The sequence below is a fragment of the Lepisosteus oculatus genome, chromosome 4 (assembly GCF_040954835.1).
Source record: "Lepisosteus oculatus isolate fLepOcu1 chromosome 4, fLepOcu1.hap2, whole genome shotgun sequence".
In the NCBI taxonomy this organism is placed as follows: domain Eukaryota; kingdom Metazoa; phylum Chordata; class Actinopteri; order Semionotiformes; family Lepisosteidae; genus Lepisosteus; species Lepisosteus oculatus.
In genome coordinates this window covers 5,363,730-5,384,664 of record NC_090699.1, presented here as the reverse complement: position 1 = coordinate 5,384,664, position 20,935 = coordinate 5,363,730, and the positions used below count along the sequence as shown (strand labels likewise).

At 42.2% G+C, this 20,935-nt stretch overlaps 2 protein-coding genes across 5 annotated transcripts in view; both read right to left on the bottom strand.

The window, feature by feature from the left end:
- The window catches only part of LOC102695114 (uncharacterized), a 60,191-nt gene extending 54,976 nt beyond the window's left edge, over positions 1 to 5,215 (bottom strand). For 2 of the 3 annotated variants that reach the window (XM_069187933.1, XM_069187935.1), the window contains exons 1-3: positions 5,062 to 5,214; positions 1,931 to 1,954; positions 1,318 to 1,480 (exon numbers count right to left, since the gene is read on the bottom strand). In XM_069187933.1, coding sequence (XP_069044034.1) covers positions 1,318 to 1,480; positions 1,931 to 1,954; positions 5,062 to 5,116 — 242 coding nt within the window. In that variant the 5' untranslated portion in view covers positions 5,117 to 5,214. Of the gene's footprint in view, positions 1 to 1,317; positions 1,481 to 1,930; positions 1,955 to 5,061 lie in introns of all 3 variants that reach the window. The other variant, XM_069187934.1, reaches the window with a different exon arrangement.
- A 4,755-nt stretch (positions 5,216 to 9,970) lies between these two features.
- LOC102695703 (ovochymase-like) overlaps positions 9,971 to 20,935 on the bottom strand; it is a 35,736-nt gene continuing 24,771 nt past the window's right edge. The window contains exons 27-34 of one of the 2 annotated variants that reach the window (XM_069187936.1): positions 18,389 to 18,557; positions 17,715 to 17,965; positions 17,372 to 17,469; positions 16,795 to 17,287; positions 14,685 to 14,853; positions 13,330 to 13,586; positions 12,848 to 12,945; positions 9,971 to 12,678 (exon numbers count right to left, since the gene is read on the bottom strand). In XM_069187936.1, the coding sequence (XP_069044037.1) occupies positions 12,367 to 12,678; positions 12,848 to 12,945; positions 13,330 to 13,586; positions 14,685 to 14,853; positions 16,795 to 17,287; positions 17,372 to 17,469; positions 17,715 to 17,965; positions 18,389 to 18,557 (1,847 nt within the window). In that variant the 3' untranslated portion in view covers positions 9,971 to 12,366. The remainder of the gene's footprint in view (positions 12,679 to 12,847; positions 12,946 to 13,329; positions 13,587 to 14,684; positions 14,854 to 16,794; positions 17,288 to 17,371; positions 17,470 to 17,714; positions 17,966 to 18,388; positions 18,558 to 20,935) is intronic. The other variant, XM_069187937.1, reaches the window with a different exon arrangement.

Here is a 20,935-nt window from a genome sequence, read left to right as displayed (position 1 = left end):
GAGCCTTTGCACCAGAGTCAGGGGGAGATGGGATCTGAAACGTACATTCTGGAGGGCTCCCATAGGGGCATAAAGATCCCGCCAAACACACGGAGAACGAATCAAAGACTATGATTCACAACATGTCACACACATGCGAATCCCATGAAGTTGGATTCACAGGTACATTGAAATAGTAGAGCACACGGCAATGAACGGCAGTGTGATCGTATACTGTATAAATATACTGTATATACAGTATGATACCATGGTGGTTTTAAAGCCACTACAGTACAGTATGTGTGAAATATTTTTTCATAATCAAAATTTAAAGTAAAATTGTTTTCTGATTACTTGTGGATGAAATTTGCATTCAGACAACATATAGATTATGTTACTGAGGATGTAGACCTCAAAGAACCACATCGTGTTTACAACAAGCTACAATAATAAATATCCAACTGATTAGTTTTGTTTTTGTAAAATAGCCCTTCTTTGTTAATGTAATATTCAAGATACTGTGATATACAGCACTGTATAAAATTAATAAAAGTCTAAACAGTATACAACCTAAATTCTATAATTGGAAAAAGTCCCAAGGGCTTCAGCATTGACTGGGATGTGAAACCTGGCTTTTTCTGACAACCAGGCTTTTTCTGATGACAGCATTGCTCCCACATGCCACGATAAACATTCACTGTGCCACCTGGTGGTTTTATACAGTATTGCAGTCTGACAATAGATTATTTTTAAAAAGCACAGTGCATGTGGTACTGTATGTACACCTCAATCTACTGCATTATTCACCATGCATTCTGAATGGTTGGATCTGTACTGCCTTAATTTGAAACAAGGTAAGATGCAAAATAATCACATTGAAATGTGTCTAAATAATATTTAGTCTATATGTAGCATTTTTACATTTTTATAAATACTTTGTACCACAGACCTGATATAATAATATCAAGGTCCAGAAATAGTTGGTTCAAATTTTGGTGATGAAAAAACCCATCACCTCATGAGGGACTAAAGCTTTCATGCTGATTTCTGGGTAAAAAAATCAGTGAATCTGCAAGATGAAGATTACACAGTTCCAGAAAAGTCAACACTACATGAATTAACAGCTTCAGTTTTTATTTTCTCTCAGGGCAATACCAGCTTTAAAATATGTATTTCCTGCTCTGCCAGTCTGAGTACTCTAGCTAAAATCACAGGCACTTTCTCTTAATTACAACCTTTAATGTGTCACTGTCACTCCCAAATGCAGTTTCAGGGCCTTCACCCGAAAGCCATTCCACTGCCTGTGGAGATACTGTTGAGTGAAAGGTCCTGCCTTACCTCCTGAAGCAGTGAGCAGCCGTCAGCACCCACTGGGTGTTGATCAGAGTCCCCCCACATGTGTGGGCCCCATTCCGGTGCAGGCTGGCTTGCCAGGGCCAGTACCCTGACAGGGCCGACTCACCCCCAACGATCCTGGAACTGAGAGGCGCCCGCCCACAGGCTGAGGGTGGCAAAGAGAAAGGGATCCCATTACTAAAGGGGTTTCTTTGATCTACTGCCAAAGCTGACCAGTCCATTCACTGATTGCATGATATTTAATTAAAGTCCCTGTTTGTGGCATTTGCTCCGTTATCCGTAAATCCTCTTGTGCTGTTCTGTTATTATTCTGTTATATCCATGCTATGTCTCCTGTCCTGTTGTGTGTGTTTATTACTGAGGGATTCTCTGTGATCTCCTCTCTCTCACTGTGTCTCCTTATCCTGTTGTGTGTGTTTATTACTGAGGGATTCTCTGTGATCTCCTCTCTCTCACTGTGTCTCCTTTTCTGTCATGTGTGTTTATTACTGAAGGGTTCTCTGTTGTCTCCTTTATCTTTTTGCCCATATTTTGAGTGATTTTAAAATATGATTGTCATTTTTCAAAAAAATGTTAAGAGTAAAACTCATCTTACCATAAGATGTCTGAGCCTGTGACTCTGAAAAGAAAAAAGCAGAAAAACATTAAGACCCAAATCAATTACAAGTAGAGGCAAAAATAGAAAATGACAAGAGGAACTGGAGTGTTCTGAGCTGCTTATAGATTCACAAACACACAAGGAACCCACAATCATCTGATCATCACTGCGGTTGGGCCTGGGTATCCTCAACTGGTTGCACAACAGCGCCTCTCCATGGCAGGCTACAACGTTTCTGAGAGCCACAACATGACTCCCGTTGATGACATCACCCACACTGGAACAAGCTCCGCCTTGGCATTATACAGATCACTCTTCTTCCACTAAATGCTGTGATACCACTTATAAAAAAGCACAACAGAAATCCTCTTCCTATTTCTGTTTTCCTATTCCTAATCCTACTGTATTCCTTCTATAATTCCATCCAAAAGCTTTTCTACAAATCTTTTATTGTCTTTACTTACTGTCTCACTTGCTGGTTTGGTAACATCAGTGCCATTGATTGTAATAGTTTGGGAAAATTAGTCAAAATTTGTAGCAAATGAATTGGGGCCAATCAGATCGCCTCAAATATCCTCTACAAACAAAAGGAAGCAAAGAAAGTAAAGTGTATTATGGATTGTATTTCTCACCCCTTGCACTGCAAAATCACCCTTCTGTCTGGGAGACGCCTCTGCGCCCCCAAGCATGATCCTAACAGACACAGGAAATCTTTCATCCCCACTGCAGTATCTCCTTCACACAATGTGCCGTAACCATCCTCTCCCTTATCTTGCTGTAACACTGTTGCACTGACTTCTTGGTTAGTACATTTCGCCCGTCATTGTGTTGTTATGTTAGGAGTGTGCTGTACAACAAAGTCCCCCAAATGGGACAATAATGCTTGAATTGAAGTGAATTAAAAGTGACCCTTTGCAGCTTGCGCCACTAGGAATGATGGATAATATCATGAATAGAAACGAATGGGTCTGTGCAGGACATTCCAAGATATACCACCAAACTACTATACCACCAGTGGGGAGAAAAAAGCTTCTCAGTGACAATTCAACTAACCCGACTTTTACCTCTGTCTTCCAGCATGTAGATACAGGAGCAAGCCAGATCCTCACTGTGCAAGTGAAAGTAAAACAGAAATGTTTTGTCTCTTGACAAATGGCGAGCTGGGGTGTTTTGTAAACTGGGAGCTACTATTAACAACACGGCCAGAGCAGTATTTCTTCAGAAAAGCACGAATGTTACGGTGATCACACTTAACAAGAGCATCTAAACCTCTCTACTAGACAATGTCCTGGTTCTTCCACTCTATACTTTTATTGCAGCTGACTAAACTCTGCATGGGTAAAAAAGAACAATACTTGCAGGTCCCATTCTCTGTCCTTTACCATATACAGTATAAGCACATCAGGGCAGACAGACCAGATGAAGCAGATTCCTGCGGGACAGGATCTGCAGGTGCTGTAGGAAGACAGACTGTGAAGGTGTTGGTTACAGCTCCCTGTGAGGTACACTCGCCAGCAGCACAGCCATTTCCTCCAGGAGCCTTTGCACCAGAGATGGGATCTGAAACGTACATTCTGGAGGGCTCCCATAGGGGCATAAAGATCCCGCCGAACACACGGAGAACGAATCAAAGGTCGCAAATCTGAAAAGCTGCAATAAAAGGCGCGGTTGAGAGTCAAACAGCGTCCACAGGCACAGCTTCTCTATGAGATTTAGGGAGACATTTCCACAGACACGGGGCTGCACTGCAAAGGATTCCATCCTCCACTGAGCAAAGCCTTGTACACTTAGAGGATCGGGTGACCCCGTATTCTGTGAAAGAGTATATCCTGCATCTTCCCTTACAAGAGGGAGAAAAAATCTCAAAGTCAATGTTGAAACACAGGTCACCGATGTGGCACAGCATGGGCAGGCATTACAAGCTGAGTTCTGAACATACCGATGCTCGCTTACTCCTTTAAGCATGTCCTGATAAAGACTGAGAGAACAACTGCGATGGACTGTGCACTACCCAGTACCCAGCAGAGAGTGTATCCCCACCTCTCTGCTTGCCAGGAAAGGCTCCAGCTCCCTGCTGCCGATCCTGTAGTAGAGGAAGCAGATAGATAATGGATGGCTGGAATTCCAGACAATGCAGCGGAGGAAGAGAATGAAGGTTGGGTTTTGCCTGGGCTGGAAGCTAGACCTCCAAGAGACCCACTAATGAGGCTGAGCTCAACCTGTGCCCGGAAGCAGACCGGTCTGGAAAGTGGTATTCAGGCCATGGCAGGAACGCGTGTCCAGAGAAAGAAGACAGGGAAAAGGGATGAGAAACAGGTCCTAGAGAAGGAAAAACAGGGCTGGGGGGGGGGCTGTGAGAGGAGCCAAAGAGTCCCCGGCAAGGTCAGGAGCACCTTGCTGACCGAGGGGACAAGCTGGAGGATGTGCCCAGACTGAGGGATCAATCGCAACAGAGTGCGGACTCTCAGTCTGAGTGGCAGTGCCGCTGGTACCTCTTCTGCTGGTACCATGCAGGCAGGTGCTCAGTGTGCCGTGAAATATTCAAGAAGGAAATTCAAAGATGGGAAAACCCGTCTGACATGCCTGATTGGGAACCGGCAGGTTTAGCACAAAACACCAAACAGAATGCAAGCAAGAAACCAGACCAGGAGTTGCGCACTTGGGTCCTCGTTGTTTTTTTTTCACAACGCTTTGCATCATGTTCAAGCCAAGTTCAGGGAGTTGATTAAGGCCCAACGCAGTGTACGGAACTGGAGCCATTGCCGGTACATTAGTTGTCCATTTCGCTCCCCGTTGTCCTACCCGAATATCGTCTTCGATTGGAAAAAAGTCAGTACTTCATGTTTGTCAACTGGAAGATCGAGACGTCATGGCGAGCTCTGTTGCCTGTGCTTGTCTCTGTATGGATGGAGAATTGCCTGAACAAATGGATTTTTGGAATCAATATATGTTTTTTGCGACCCACTTCCTTTTTCCCCACAGCGAGTAAGCCCACAGCCTGACGACAGACGTGCAGACGGTCACACAAAGTCGGTGAGCCAGGCGCGCCGGCGGACGAAAGCTAAGGTTCACACAGACAAACGCGTTGAGGCCCAAAGATTACATACCCTGCCACCGAGACACCTTACCTGTCAGCAACAGCAGCAAAGCCAGGAGTGGCAGTGCTCTGCCATGCAGAGCCATGGTTCACAGTGTGACTTTCCTGAACTGTCACTCTGTATATCAACCGTCTGCTTTATCTTTCTCTCCCTCTCTCTCTCTGCCCATGAGCAACTCAGCACAATACCTGACCGTCACACACCTGCTCTACCTTCCCTTTCCCTGCTGCTCTCTCTTTCTCTCTCACTGCTCATTTGTATGCAGGCTCAAAGCACATTCCTAGTGCACTATCAACCAGTGCATCTAAAAGAGAATTCCTCAGAAATAAACACACGACAGAACAGGAGACACAATGAGAGAAAGGAGATAATGGAGAATCCCTCTGTAATGCACACAACAGGAAAGGAGACACAGTGAGAGAAAGGAGATCACAGAGAATCTCTCAGTAATAAACACACACAACAGGACAGGTGACAAAGTGAAAGAGAGGGGATCACAGAGAATCTCTCAGTAATAAACACACACAACAGTCCAGGAGACACAGTGAGAGAAAGGAGATCACAGAGAATCCCTCAGTAATAAACACACACAACAGGACAGGAAACACAGTGAGAGAAAGGAGATAATGGAGAATCCCTCTGTAATGCACACAACAGGAAAGGAGACACAGTGAGAGAGAGGAGATCACAGAGAATCCCTCAGTAACAAACACACAACAGGACAGGAGACACAGTGAGAGAGAGGAGATCACAGAGAACCCATCACTAATAAACACACACAAAAGGACAGGAGGCACAGTGAGAGAAAGGAAATCACAGTAAATCCTTCAGTAATAACATCAAAGTATTGAGTATACAGTATATACACTGTAATTAAACATGTCTGGTGCATTTCTATTATTGTTACTGCCTTTGGTTGCTGACACACTACTTTTTCACAAATTGTTATCCCCACTGAAAGATTAAAGACTTATAAATGTCCCTTCATTCACTCCCTAACCTCAAGGACACTATACGCCCCTAGCGCTGACAAACCTGTTTCTCAACATTCCTACTGCTTATAAGACGCTGTGAAGTGTAAATATTTAGTGGTATTCTGGAGTTTATTTAAATGTATCACGTGCCCACTGGTGTATTTCAAGCATGTAAGCACACTTTAGAAATTTGGTTCGGATTTGTTTCACTCAAGCACTTACTGTATACGACCTGACCAGTTTAAAAAAAATATTTCCTCTCAATGCTTTAATTAAGGTTTGCATTTCACCACTGTGCTGTCTTTGTCAGTGGCTAGGTACACCTACTGTACCTGCTCCTGTAAGCAGAGCTGTTTTGTGTGGCCTTATCGCTCCAGGTTAATCCTAATCTGGGACCAGGTTTGTAGAATTCCCCTGTGATTCCTTGCTGATTACTATCGCCTCTCAGGTTTTGAACAGATTTGACTGACAGTGGGGGAATAATACACAATTACTGTATTTATGATCTAACACATTAAACTAATAAAAAAAACTGTGAGCTTTAAATGTTCACACCTGTAAAACATAAAACCCCATGTTTTAGTTAGGTTTTGTTTGGTTCACTATTGCAAGTACTGTTACTGTTGTCACAGGGTGTCGTTCATATTGTAGTGGTCCTCCCTAAATTTCTCTGTTCAGTGGACGGCGGTGCAAAGAGAGAGGCAGGAGACTGGAACTGCGGCTTACTAGTTTATTGCCCTTAGGGATACAGGTGCAGGCCAGTCTCTCGGGGCAGAAAGGCAGGAAAGGGCACGGAGCTGACTGCTCTGTCAAGGGTTTGGCGCAAGAATGGCAAGAGGGTGGAAAGGGGTCCCCTATTTCTAACAGGAGGGGAGAAAGGGGTACCCCATTTCTAACAGGAAGGGGGAAAGGCGAAGTGAGTCTGCTGGAACTGGGCAGACTGGGGATCAAATCCTCAGACTTACAGGGCAGCCCGCTTCTGGGACGCTGCAATATTCAATAAGGGAAGCAGCTTCTAAACTGTACATTAGTTTCGGTTTAGAAGAAAATAATTTACTAAAGACTTAGATGTTGAAACATAAGCAGTTCCGTTGCTTTTACAAGAAATTGGCCAAAAATGACTTCTTAAGTGTGCTTAATTCATTGACTTGCCACTTTTAATTTGACATTGATAGTGATCTCATCACGATGTTTTGCAGAGAGGCGGAGCCTTCAGTTATGTCTTTATAAATTAACAAAATGTTTTCCTTTTGCTCACATGAATTCCTAACCAGAACTGGCTCACAATGGGCTCGCTGTCCAACGGTTCTTACACTAACAGGCGCTAAATGCAGTGACAGATCAGTATTGAATCAAATAATGTATTTTCCCCCACTTTTTTAAAAAAAACTGCAACGGTACAAACGTTTCGTACAACGTTACTTTTTCTTGACGCGGGGTAGAACTGCGGACAGGCAGATGGAGCCATGTACACGAACTCGGATGCCTGATTCTCACTTCCACGATATTTATTTTATCTTCGGTGATTTACAATCCTTTCATCGTGCAATTTTAAACCTTTTGAGTGGGTAAGTTGTTATTTTACTTATATATATTAACAGAGCAAGTATTTGTGGTCAATACGGACGTTTTCAACATTGAGAAAACAGAAGTTTCGTGTGGCCTGTGTTAGTCTCTCGAATGGTTAAAGATTTACCATAATATTTGCCTTTTATCTGATTATTATACAATTGTGTATTTTAATGGAGTTTGTGGTAATACGTTCTTCCTTCTTCAGATCCAACAGCGGCGATATATTTACACCGTTACCTTTATAGTTTGAAGAGGGAATTTTAGCATTTCCATATGGTAAACCCGCTATTTTACCTCAGAAAAGTACGTTTTAATGCACTATGTCTAAATTTTACCTCAGTAAAAGGTGACATGTCGCTAACGGGTTTGACTCCGTCTTCAGTGTCACTTTATTTTCGCGCCACTGGCCTCTGTTTGACCCTAACGAATCTGGCTCGCGCTAGAGCGAACAACTCGGACTGCTGTCTTCTGGATTTAGGTAATTTCTCGAATTATTTAATTATAATTCTTAGCATTTTAATTATATCCTAAACGCTTCCAAACTAGATTCCCGTGTTTTCTAGTTGAGGGCACCTTTAACGAAGTGACTGTTTTGATTAATCAAGCGCAAGAGACCTTGAAAAAACCCTGTGAAGTTTTCATCCAGCCCTGACGACTTTATGAATTTATTGCTAACCTCCCAATTTTTAGAAAAGGGAGATATAAGGCGATCTGTTAACCATCCCTGCACTGTTTCTTTCAGGAATAGAATAGTTTGAGACCTCTGACTTAAGACTACAAATACTCTCTGCCTAAGATAGACATACATTTTTAAAGGAATTGCTTTCAGAGACGTTTATTATTAGAGAATTCATAGTAATGATGTATTTAAGGATTGTAAAGCACTGCAACATGATTGTTTCAAAAGGTGCTCAATTAATATTGTTGTAACTAGAATGCATCCTTTTATTGTGTTTAAGAATTGATACCTTTTTTGTTTGTGTAAAATGCCTCCCTGTATAAAGATGAAAGTGTGTGTAAGTTTCAGGTTTTTCATAAAACAGAGTAGTTATACAGCCAACAGTGGGTTGGATCTCTCCAGAGAATGGGCCGTAATGACCTCAGCACTGCTATACAGACTTATTTATTTTTGCATCTTTCACCTGTGTGCCGGCAGAGCTTGAATTTCTGCGCGTGATTGTTGGTATGCCGCACAATTGTAGTTATTCCCGCAAATCCAGCATTTCTAATGCGAGAATGTCCTGCACGTGTTTATTGGCAAGGTAGAATCGGCGTAAATCAATCCACACATATTCTCTGTCAGATTGAGTTTTCCCAGCATGTTGCAAGGCACTACTGCATAATTCAGTGACATTGCGCTCTTTGTGTGGTTGTGTTTCACATCTCACACTTGTTATAGACAGAGTGATTTGGATTTCGAATCGGTTAACATTTTTTCAATGGGAAAACTTCAACATCTAGTTAATAAACTCGATAAAAAAATGGAATGTTGGCTGAAAAGAAAAGTTGCTTCCGAAGAAGGTGAGCCCCCACAAAACACTGCACCAGACCCTGAAAAATCTAATGACAGTGATGAGGAGATTCACAAAAGAAACAGGAAGGAGAAAGCGCGCAAAGATAGGTTTCAGGCAAGTTGGCTGAAAATATATCCATGGCTCGAAATTAAAGATGGAGAAATGAGCTGCTTAGTTGTGTGAGGTTTACAAAAAGTCTACATTAATTAGACACTCGAATGCAGTTGCTCATAATGCAGCACTCAAAAGAAAGAAAAGAAAGAATGCTATGGTTAGGGTAATCTAAGCCGTACCAATGGAGTGTGAGGAACTGGTTACTTAAAGCAGCGTACTTTGTTGCAGAAAATGAATTAGCCAATTCAAATTTTGTTGAACCTGTGAGATTCATGAAAGAAGTGGAATGCCCCTCTTGAATCATCTTAAGATTAATGGATCAAACTATGGAAGCTCTCTGAAGGTCAAAGGTTTTTCAAAAATGCATCAAGCTATCGTGAGCACACTCTTAGAAGTGGTAGATGCCTCTGTAGGGACAAGGCCTGTGTTTTTCTTAATATTGGATGAGTCCACTGATAAAAGTAACAGTAAGCAGCTCGTGTACCTATGTAAGGTACTGTACATACACAGAAAACAAGGTGAAAACAGTTTTTTAGAAACTCTGAAATTGCAGATGGAAGGGCAGAAACCATTTTTCAAGATGTAAAGCTAATGAGTGAAAAAAAAATTAAATAGAAGCAAACTTGTTGCAGTATGCACAGATGGAGTTACTGTAATGTCAGAAAGCAGCCAAGGAGTTGTTCAAACACTCAGCGAATAATTCAATTCAGAATTAACCGGATTGCTGATAGTGATGCAGCCAGATCTGTGGAATAAGTATAAAAGTTCCTGCAAAACTTGAGGGCATTTATTTTCAGCAACTCTGCTATAAGAACCAAGAAGCTGCATGAGTGGCAGAAACAACTGGAGGAGCTGACACTGACATTTACTCTGCCACATACAGTGAGGTAGTTGTCCATTCGAAATGCAGTGTCGAATTGGATTCATGGCACAAAACAGGATTAAAGCAAAATTCAGAAGTCCACTGAATAATACAGACATCACAATTTGTTGCTTATTTCATAGCTTGGGCCTCCTTGAGGACAATTTAATTTCAACAGGGCAGTTACATGTATGAAGTGGAAATAAATGAAGAGGACTAGAGAGAGAATAGGGCTAAACTGAGGGAGACAGCACAGAGACTGAGGAGAAGAACAATGTATATAGTTTAGAGAGAGAACACCTGAGCCATATGGAGAGGAGAGAGCAAGAAGGAGGAAGAGGAAATACTGAGAGACAACAGTTTCTTGTTCCTTTAATGGAGAGGAGGTTGACAATGAAAGACAGATCGGCAACAGGGTAGGACTGCATTTACAATGATAGTACCCTCACCCCACCCCATGAGTTTTATTTAAAGACGGAATTCCCCCTCATTCTCAAAAATGAATTTCAAGCCATGGGCATTAAAGAAGACCTACATACACGCTGATTTTTGTTACAGCCCAGCTTAATTACTCCATAAAAGTCTTAATTGAAATAACAACAGTTAAAATGGCATTTTCCTGTCTGTTTAAAAGCTAAAAACAGTCACACTGTTAAAATCATTAAAATCACTGAGAGCTCGTGTGAAACAAAACCCAGTGGTATTCCTCCAGGGCCAGTACTGCAAACTGATGTAATTAAGTGATTGTGCACAAGGCTGTAGTCTTGCTACAGACATAATTTAAATGCATTTCTTTGTTATTTTGCACAAATGCTGAAACAAAGCCAGCATCCTCTCCTGATTTCTGAATCTGTGTCAGAGTAATTTCAGAGGCGAATGCCCCCTAGTGGCCATCTTCTGCAGAGACTCCTCCTTTCACATTACTCTGACACACCACTGGTGACAGGTGTCTGCTGTTCTTGGAGGCTTGTTTACAAGTTTGGGAGCAATTGCTCCTGAACTAGAGTGAATGTCCACATATCACTGTAAGGGGTGGAGAAACACCCAGGAGAGCTGGAAAGTCATGGATCTGGCTGGGTGTGTCCATGGTTTATTATAATTAAAGCACCACAAACCCATTGCCTGGAAGGAAATCAACCATCAGGTTTGGGACCCACAGGTTTCTTTTCTCCCCCTGGAGTGTTTTTAGTTTCGTCTCCTCTGTGTCCACATGGTGAAATGTAACTTTATGGTTTACTGCAATACAAGACTGTGAAGTGTTCTGTAGCAGTCTGTTTTGAAGGCGGCTAAAGCAGATGAAATACTGATTGATTCATTCATTGATGTATACTGTATACCTACCTATTGGACTTCTATCATTACTCTCCCTTATTATCTCCCTTCATTTGTCTCCTAACTGGATCCTCTGCAGGACAGAACCTATTCATATATTTGGGCCCAGTGGGGGTTGATGTATGGCAAATACCTGTGCAGAATTCCTTTGGTGATAAACAGATACTCCTTCATCTTTTCTTTTTTTTCATTTTTTTTTAATTGCAGCATACGTTATAAGAACATAGATTTACACAATACAGAAGATATTTGGATTGTAAAACGTTTTGGATACATATATGGAAATTAGCATACTGTTTCTTTTTGTATATTTCAAAGCAGGCAAAATCAGAAACAAAAATCTTATTTAGCTATCATGTATCATCAAATATCATAAGCTCCCAGCATGAAGTGATAATTAAAACACTAGTGTATTAAAAGACAGCCAGGAAAGACAACAGTACAAGTCCTCTTCATGGCTCAGATACTGATTCAGGTAGTGGTTGAGAAAGCTACTGGTTGCAATGTTGCAACTGAAATTGTGCAGTTGTGTTCATAATGTGGTCTGTCAAACAGTGTGTGCAGTCATAGGTAAGTGCTGACTTTCGTTTTGTTAAATCTTCAGAATATTCACATATATTGTTTTGGTTAAATATGCTTTATGGAATTAAAAAGTGCTTAATTGTATGTTCATGTGTAGAACTCTGTTGATATCAGTATTGGCAGTATTTTACACTGGGTTATTCACCAGTTTATTAAGTACATAAATAATCTTTGTCAAGTGCTTTGTCAGCAAAATCTCTTTCTTAGTGCAACAAACACTCCTTCATCCCAGACGTACAGTAGATAAGAAATTCCAGAATTTAATTCTGCAGTTAGGCTGAAGTACTTAGGGGTACAACAGGATCCTCTGCTCTTTCAGATCTACAGAATTCAACCAGATGCAGCTGCTGTGTTTTGCCGAGGGTATCAGTGAAAGAGGGCATGGTCACTGTGTGGACATCCAGGTGACCAGCAGTAAGGGCAGGGATACCAGGAAGAAAGCAGAATGGGACTTTTGGGGAGCAGCATATGAGCTGGGCTTGGCAGTGGTGTCTGTCTTGGGAGTTACCACAGGCAGGTTGGGTACATTTGCCCGTAGGAAGGTCACAAACTGTGACACCTTGACGAAAGATCCGACTTTTACTGTGCGGACCTGAGCACCGCTGAGCTTGACAGAGGAAGCTGTTTCGTTAACGGCAATGACACTGGCCTGAACCCAGGCATCCTGCTTACAGACCAAGGGACCCCCAGAGTCTCCCTACACAGAGAGAGAAAAATGGTGGGGGTCAGCACAGAGACAGACAGAACACCTGACCACCTCTATTATTATTATTACAGTATAAAACATCCCCAATCAAGCATTGTGCCAGCAGTACTCCAAAAAATAGTCAGAAGAGCAATAGAAGAAGGAATATAGGTAGGGTTACCTGCTCGAGGAACAAGGAATCAATACAGATGCTGCTGTCTGAGGACGCAGTCGCACACTGAACAATCGTTGTGTTTAATTGCTGTAGGGCTTGTTCTCCTACGGTCACAGAGACACATGTAGAATTTAATTTATTACAACAACAAGAGGACATTTCACCCTTCACGATTTCTTTCAGATAAACAGGACACTGGTCTTTTGCTACCAAACCTGTTCTAAAGAATACTAATACCCCTGCATACAGCTGTGCAGGATGGAGCAGTCTGTGTGATCCACCTTAATCATGGACACAACAGCACTGCCCACAGTGGGGAACTGGGGAGCCCCACCGCAAGGAATTCTGGTACGCCTGTACACAGCTGTGCAGGATGGACCAGTTTAAAAGAAGTACCTTGATCAATGATAAAACAGCACTCCCCACGCTGTGAAAGTTCTATCCCAATTTCTAACCCTGAACTTTTTGACCTTATATCCCAGACTCACCTGTCCCAGCTGTGTTGCCCCAGCCGGTGACCCAACACTTAGTGCCAGGAGCAAATGAGATTCCCTCCCCTGCCAGACAGGCTGGTAGGGTGTAGTCAGTGATGGAGATATTGGCATCCAGTTTCAGGAGGGCAATGTTGGTGCCACCTTGCTGGCTGGATTTAACATCCAGGACCCTCAGGGATCTCTCAAAGGGGTTCGAACCATTTTGCTTCAGTCTTCCTACATAGACCCTCCATTCGCTGAGATTTACAGAGCTGGAATGGTAGAGAGAAAGTTGTACAAGCTATATTTACATGTCTTTGTATGTAGAGTTTAATGCTAGACTTCCACTATCATGGCCATCAGTAAAGTGAATCAGCTGCACTTAACACGCAACCTTCTTGTTTACTCAGTTCAAAGTAAAAAATGTCTCTTTCATAGACAGATTGTCTTAAGTAGTAAGCTAAAGAAGCTAAAATATTACTTCCTTTCTGTATTTTCTGTACTTGAAATCGGTGTTACTCTGTGTAGAATCAAGTTTACCTAGTCAATAAAAGATTATGTGTATTGTATACTGAGGAGATGTTAATTCATAGTTGAAATATCTGATTTTGTTGTAAATATGCTGTCCAAGAATTCTAAGACAAAATTATCATTTCGCTTCTCTCCCAGTGAAAAATAATCTGAATGATGTTTCTAAGAGCCAGCTATTCTGGCTGATTTGTTCGTGAAGGCTACCAAATAGTAATATTTTCAACAAATCAACTAACATCTTGTTGTTTCATGTCAGACTTCCTATTCCTTTGTAACACGCCTCTGTCTTAGATACAGTGCTGAGTTTGTTCCATTTCTCTCTGTGTAGTTACATTAATGCCCACCGCCCAGCCACAAATCACTGTAACTAAGAAGCTCTTCCAGCCCTTTGCAGATATTCCTGCAATAAGTTCTCCTGCTTGAAATGATGCATACTTTTTTTTTAAAAAAGGGTTCATTTCAGAGCACCATTGTTTTTACATTGAGAAAAGACAAAGCAGTGATCCCCATTTGGCTAAGATGCCGCCATACTGTCTGGAGACTTGTACAACCGGATGAGCTGACCTCAGTCAGAAAGGCTTTTGTTAAAGAGAGCCCTCCATCGGATACGGACTTCTGCATTGTACATCTGGCTCTGTGTCACCTTTTCCCAGTGCCGTTCCTGCATTGACTCGAGTGCTAATATCTGTGGTCACTTCTAGATCAGCACCAGGTTTTGGTTGGGGAAGGACATCCATGTTATTGTGACTAATGACTAATTCATACTGTGGTTTCATCAGCAGCCCGTGAAGAAGCACTGTTTCAACACCAGGGGCTGGTTAGATTCTTGTTGTCTTTACCTGGGTAAGCACTGTGCAGCTGTCAATACCCAGTTGCTGGCGATGATGGTTCCTCCACACGCATGTCTGCCATTCTGGTGCAGGCTGACCATCCAGGGCCAGGACCCCTCTAAAGCTGGCTGACCCCCAAGGAGAGGCGTGTTTATTTTGGGTCTCCCACAGATATTTACTGCAAGACACGAAGACACAGCAGTCAACTCTAGAGGGACCAGACCAGAGGGCACAACTCCAGTCTCTGGTTTTCCTTCCACCTCTAATTACCTAATTGAACTGAATTGAAATTATTTTCTTAGTTTGACGTGCTGAAGTCTTTTCATGTTCTGTATAAGATGGAAATTAAAAGAAAACTATAAAACCTGCTGAACAGCTTTTCTTGAGGACTGGATTTGGGTTCCTCTAGACTAGGCACATATTTCTGACATCTTGTCTCTTGCATAGCATGTTGAACCAAATTTACAGTTGTTTCAGCACATTTCCTCTGTTATCTTTTGTTTATTCTGTGACGTGTCAGCCATTTCATTGAGTTTAATCGCACAGGCCTCTTTACAACAGAATATGCAGGATATCCTCTGTAGCACTACAACTACATCAGTAGTGATGGTAGTGGATGGTATCTTTTGAGACCACACATCTTGTGGTGCCTGGGCCTGGATAAAATCTGCAAATCGAATATTTGCAAATCCATTTCCTGATCATCACATAGTGGTATAAAGAAGCATTTGGCAAGCCAGAACAACTGGGGATTGGAGTTATGTGAGAGGTTGGTGGTTGGTTGAAAGTAGGATTTCATTCGATGCAGTTTTCAATTTCTACTTGTCCTTCACTATCAAAAATAGAAAATAATGAGTTCTTTAATCATTAACTTTCACTGATTTTAGAAAGTCATCAGCACTAAGTCCTTTCCTTTTCATAAACATTATTGACACACTGACAGAGGAGGTAAGAACAGAAGTTCCTTGGGAACTCATCTTTGCTGATGATGTGGCACTGATGGCAGATTCAGAAGTAGAACTACAGGAGAAAGTGTTCAAATGGCAGAGGAGTCTGGAAAAGGGTGGACTGAAAATGAATGCAGAACAATCTGAAATAATGGTAATGGAGAGAAGAGGAGATACTATGACCAATGTTGAGAAGACAAATGGAGGAAAACTGAAACAAGTTGATGACTTTAAATACCTTGGATCAAAACTGGTAAAGGGAGGAGAAACACTGGAGGCAGTAAAACAAAGAGTGAAAGCTGGATGGAACAAGTGGAGAGAAATAACTGGAATAATCTGTGACAGGAAAATTCCCAGAAAGTTAAAGTGCAAAATGTACAAGACTGTGATTAGACCTGTACTACTATATGGAGCTGAATGCTTGGCAGTTGGAAAGAGGGAAGAGAACTTGATGAGAAGAACTGAAATGAGGATGTTGAGATGGATTCTGCAGATTTCAATGAAGGCTAAGATCAGAAATGAAGAAATCCGTAGACGATGTAGGGTGGTGGATGTGGTTGAGAAGATGCGAGAGGCGAGGTTACGGTGGTATGGACATATCATGAGGAGGGACGTTGAGGAAGTAACAAAGAGGGTAATGGAATTTGAGGTGGAAGGTAACAGAGGAAGAGGCAGGCCTAGAAAGAGATGGATAGATTGTATGAGAAAAGATATGGAGGTATGTGAAGTGAGTGAGGAAGATGTGCTCGACAGAGACAAGTGGAGAAGAGCAACCAAAGCAGCTGACCCCAGGACAGTCTGGGACTAAGGCTGTGAAAAAGAAGAAGAAGAAGAAGATCAGACTGAGGAAGGGGGACTGAACGTTCTGCGAGTGATGACCCTTTGGCATCTTTTCAATCTTTGAAGCAAAATTGGCAAGAGATTAGGTGCTGCCATTAGCGTTACAGTTCAACCCTGTCAGTGACCCCTGTGAGACCCATGGCTAGAAAACCACGGGGACTTGAGATCTGCCTTAGCTATAGATTTGGCTCCTCAAACTTTTGGAATTTGATGTTCGATCTATAGCGCTGACAGAAAGGAAAAATGGGAGAAATGAAAGAAGCCCAGGTGAGCCAAAGGGCTAATTTGGGTCTTATTACATTCTTGTCAGAAATGTCTGGTATTGTACTCACGGGGGGCTGCAGTAGTTGTTGTAGTCATTGATGTTGTTGTAGTAGAGGGAGCAGTGGACACTGGTGCTGTAGTAGTAGAGGTAGCAGTGGACACTGGTGCTGTAGTAGTAGAGGAGGCAGTGGACACTGGTGCTGTAGTAGTAGAGGAGGCAGTGGACACTGGTGCTGTAGTAGTAGAGGTAGCAGTGGTCTCTGGTGCTGTAGTAGTAGAGGAGGCAGTGGACACTGGTGCTGTAGCAGTAGAGGGAGCAGTGGATACCGGTGCTGTTGTGGTTGGAGTTACAGTGGTGTTGTCTACGAGTGGCAGGCTGGAGCCCACAATGCTCCTCAGGAAGCTTTCATACCGAGATACCCTGGTGAACACCCCTGGGCTGAGGGCACGTACAGCGGTGCTACTGCGGTTGCCAGTGATGGCTGTCTGGTTAACATCAATGACACTGGCCTGAATCCAGACAGAACCCTGCTTACAGACCAAAGGACTGCCTGAGTCTCTCTGCAGGAAGAGCAAAACAGAATGTGAGAAAGAGACAGATACAGGTTGAGCATATGGATAGATTATGATTCATTGATTTCTTACCTGCTCCAGGTTCAGTGGCTCTGTGCAGATGCTGTCAGTGGAGGACACATTCTCACAAGGGGTGATTTTCATTTTCACTTCTTTCAGAACCAGATTTTCTGGAAAAAAACAATATGGAGATAGGATTTTAGTGGCTACTGGGACTTTTCTTATCTCAAAATGGGACACTGATCCTTTGTAGCGTAAAATATTGCTAGTTCCCCCCATGACCATTCCTACTGGTTGCACCACTGGCCGTGATCAGTCAATGTGAGACACCTATGTCTGGGATACAACAGTCAGCACTGGGCAACTTGCAACCTTCTTCTTAACCCTCAAGGTTAAATTTAATTCATTTACGTACCCCACACTTTGTCCCAGCTGGTAACCCAGCATTCGGTGCCAGTGGGGAAGGAGACACTTTCCCCTGCCAAGCAAATGGGCAGGATGAAGCCAGTGTAGGAGACATTCGTGTCCAATCTCAGGAGGGCGATGTTGGAGCCACTGAGGCTGCTGGTGGTAACATCCAGAACCCCCACCGATCTTTTGAAGGCATAAGAGATGTTGCGGATCGTCAATCCCAGACCCACAGTCCATTCACTGACATTGACTGGGCTGGAGAGACAGGAGACCGATGGAGAATAAGAGAGACAGGTTATATACACATGATTGACATAAATTCAAATACCACAGGGAGAGTGTATAAAATCATAACCAATCATTAGTCTAACATAATTTTTAAGGCAATATGCTATTCAGCAGTGACACTTTAACCAGAGGACACAAGTATAAAACTACTGGGGAAAACGCACTGAGAACAGGAGACACTTCTTTACCGAAAAGGTTTTGAGAGATTGGAATAAGCTATCCAGCAATGTGAAGATCACATTTTAGACACAGCTGTGTCACAATCAGGATAAGAGACTCATATGTTCGCAATAGGCAGTGGGATTGTGGAATGATGAAATGAAAATAGACTATAGTAAAATGTGAAAGCAAATACAAGTAACAAGTAATTTGAAAAGGATCTGGTTCTACCTGGGTAAGCACTGTGCAGCTGTCATCACCCAGTCGCTGGCAATGAGGGTCCCTCCACACACATAATTCCCGTTCTGATGCAGGCTGACCATCCAGGGCCAGTACTCCTCCTGGGCATACTGACCCCCAATGAGTAGTGGGTTGAGTCTGGGTCTCCCGCAAACTTGAGCTTAAAGATGTATTGAGAGAAAAGAGTCAACTACAGGTGGAGCAGGCTCAAGTTTCCAGCTTGTGCAATCTCCCTGGTTGTGTGATTCTGTGTGATTTTTACATATCACCCTCAGCATTTAGTGGGTGTTTATACTGCAAGTGTTTCTACTTATTTTCTACTTATTTTTCTGTACTTTTCTTAGTGTAGGTTACCTTAATACAGGTTGTAGAGACAATTCATTCTGTTCACTGAAGGTAAATGTAGGCCCAAGACAAGAGTCATTCATAGGCTTGGGTGAACTCATTTCATCACATCCTACATAAAGAAATTACAAAACCAATTGCTCTTGGCCAACTTACAAGTACATCAACCTAAGGTTCCTCTATCGGACTTGAGCTCTACAATAGCCAGGTATCTATTGCATGAGTGACTGACATTCTGTCTGGTTGAACTTGTCATGTTGCCCAGTAAGAACATAGAAGTGAAAGATTAGAGGAGGTGATTGAGCCCATCTATCACTGAAATTCCAGTTTGTACGCCCGAAGAGCCTCTGTCACCAAACAAGCCTGCACTGCCTCTTAACTCATCGGTTGCCGTAACAATGTGATTGGGACAGAGGTGAGTTCCACTGATAAGATAAGATTTTATTGTCCCCTGAGGGAAAGTTTTTATGGACACCCAGCACTCCTGTATATTTAAATAGAATGCAAACCAAAAAAGAAGAAAAGAAAAACATTTTACATTATTCGATTACAAAAAAAAAGAAAAACATTGCACTTCACTTATGCACAATTAAGCATTACCTACCTTGATCACTGCGGATATTTAAGACCTGTGATGACAGTCTTACTCGCTTAGTCATAGGGGGTTCACTAGTCTCGATGTTGTCTAACTTTATGCTCTCTTGTTGTCTTTCTCCGGCTTGCCGCTCTCTTGATTTGGATCTTGTTTCAGGACTTCCCTTGCTCTGTTGCTGGTTTCTCACGTGCTTCAACCCTGACTGTTCTAACCTTGCTTTTGGACTGTCCTTAATGTTTCTGCCTGGCCTGTCTCTTGGATTTCTCCCATGGATCACACTTCACAATTTCACCCAGTGAAACCTACAGCTTTAGACCTTAGCTTCAGCTTTGGAATCTCTCACACATCACCCTCAGTGTTCTCAGTTGGATTCAGCCTCCCATCTCCAGTCTGCTGCATTTCATCAGATGTTACACCGTCTAGTACAGGGGTCTCAAACACGCAGACACTCAGAAGTAATTATCTGCGGCCAGCAATGACTCACTTGGACTAACAAAAAGTGACTAATAAAGTTCCACCACCTGTCCTGAATCACACTCCGTAAACCGATATCCATTTTCGTTCCAGTTCCGTTATTCCTTAAATCCCAACTCGGTACAAATTTTGCTATCCATTCCATGCCTTCCGCCTTCTCGCATCCACTTACTAGCTTCTGCGCCGCTGAGCTCTTCTGGGTCATTTATATATTTTGCTTCCTCATAAACTTCTACTGTTTTCTATATTGTTGGTGAGGGCCCTTCCTTTGATAGATCAGCTGACTTTTTCTCATGGCCATCTTGCTCAGGTCCATTCAGAGTATTTTAAGACTATCATTATGGAAATGCCTCTTGTTGATGATCCTCCCACGGGTGATCTTACAATACATTTTGTGTTCTATGGATTCATTTTCAATAATCGCCATAGAAATATTATTTTTCTTATTTTTTATGCCGCTATTATTTTTATTTCCAGTGAATTTACCATTTGTTACCTAAGCAACAGTTCTAGTTAGTATGTAATTAAAATTCTAATTCGTACATGCTAGCTACTGACAGTAGTTGGGGCTACTAAAATATTTTACTGTCTAACAATAGGTAGTATATTTATGCTTTTATTAACCGTCAATAATATCATCATCGCCGAGAACGATTGCATAAGAAAAATGAATTTTCCAAGTGGGGAAACATTTATATTTTGTCACAGAGATGAAGGATAAAATCCAGTGTCTCGTTTGTCTGCAATCTATTCCGGTGCTAAAGGAGTACAATGCATACATTACGTATGTATGTATTACATTACGACAGGATGCATCGAGAACGGTATAAAGAGATAACTGGCAACAGGCGAGATGAAAAAGTTCAGCAACTCAAAGCAGCTCTTGCAAAACGAAACTTTTTCACAAATATTAACAAATCAAGTGAAGATTCCATAAGAGCAAGCCTCATCATCAGTGAAATGACAGCAACCGTACACAGAAGGCCAGTTCATAAAAGATTGCTTTATAAAGGCAAGCAAGATTTTTTTCCCCGATAAAAAGAAAGTGTTTGAAGGCATAAGTTTGTCTGCAAATACAGTTGCCAGCAGGATTATGGAATTAGCCACTGATGTTCATCAGGAAC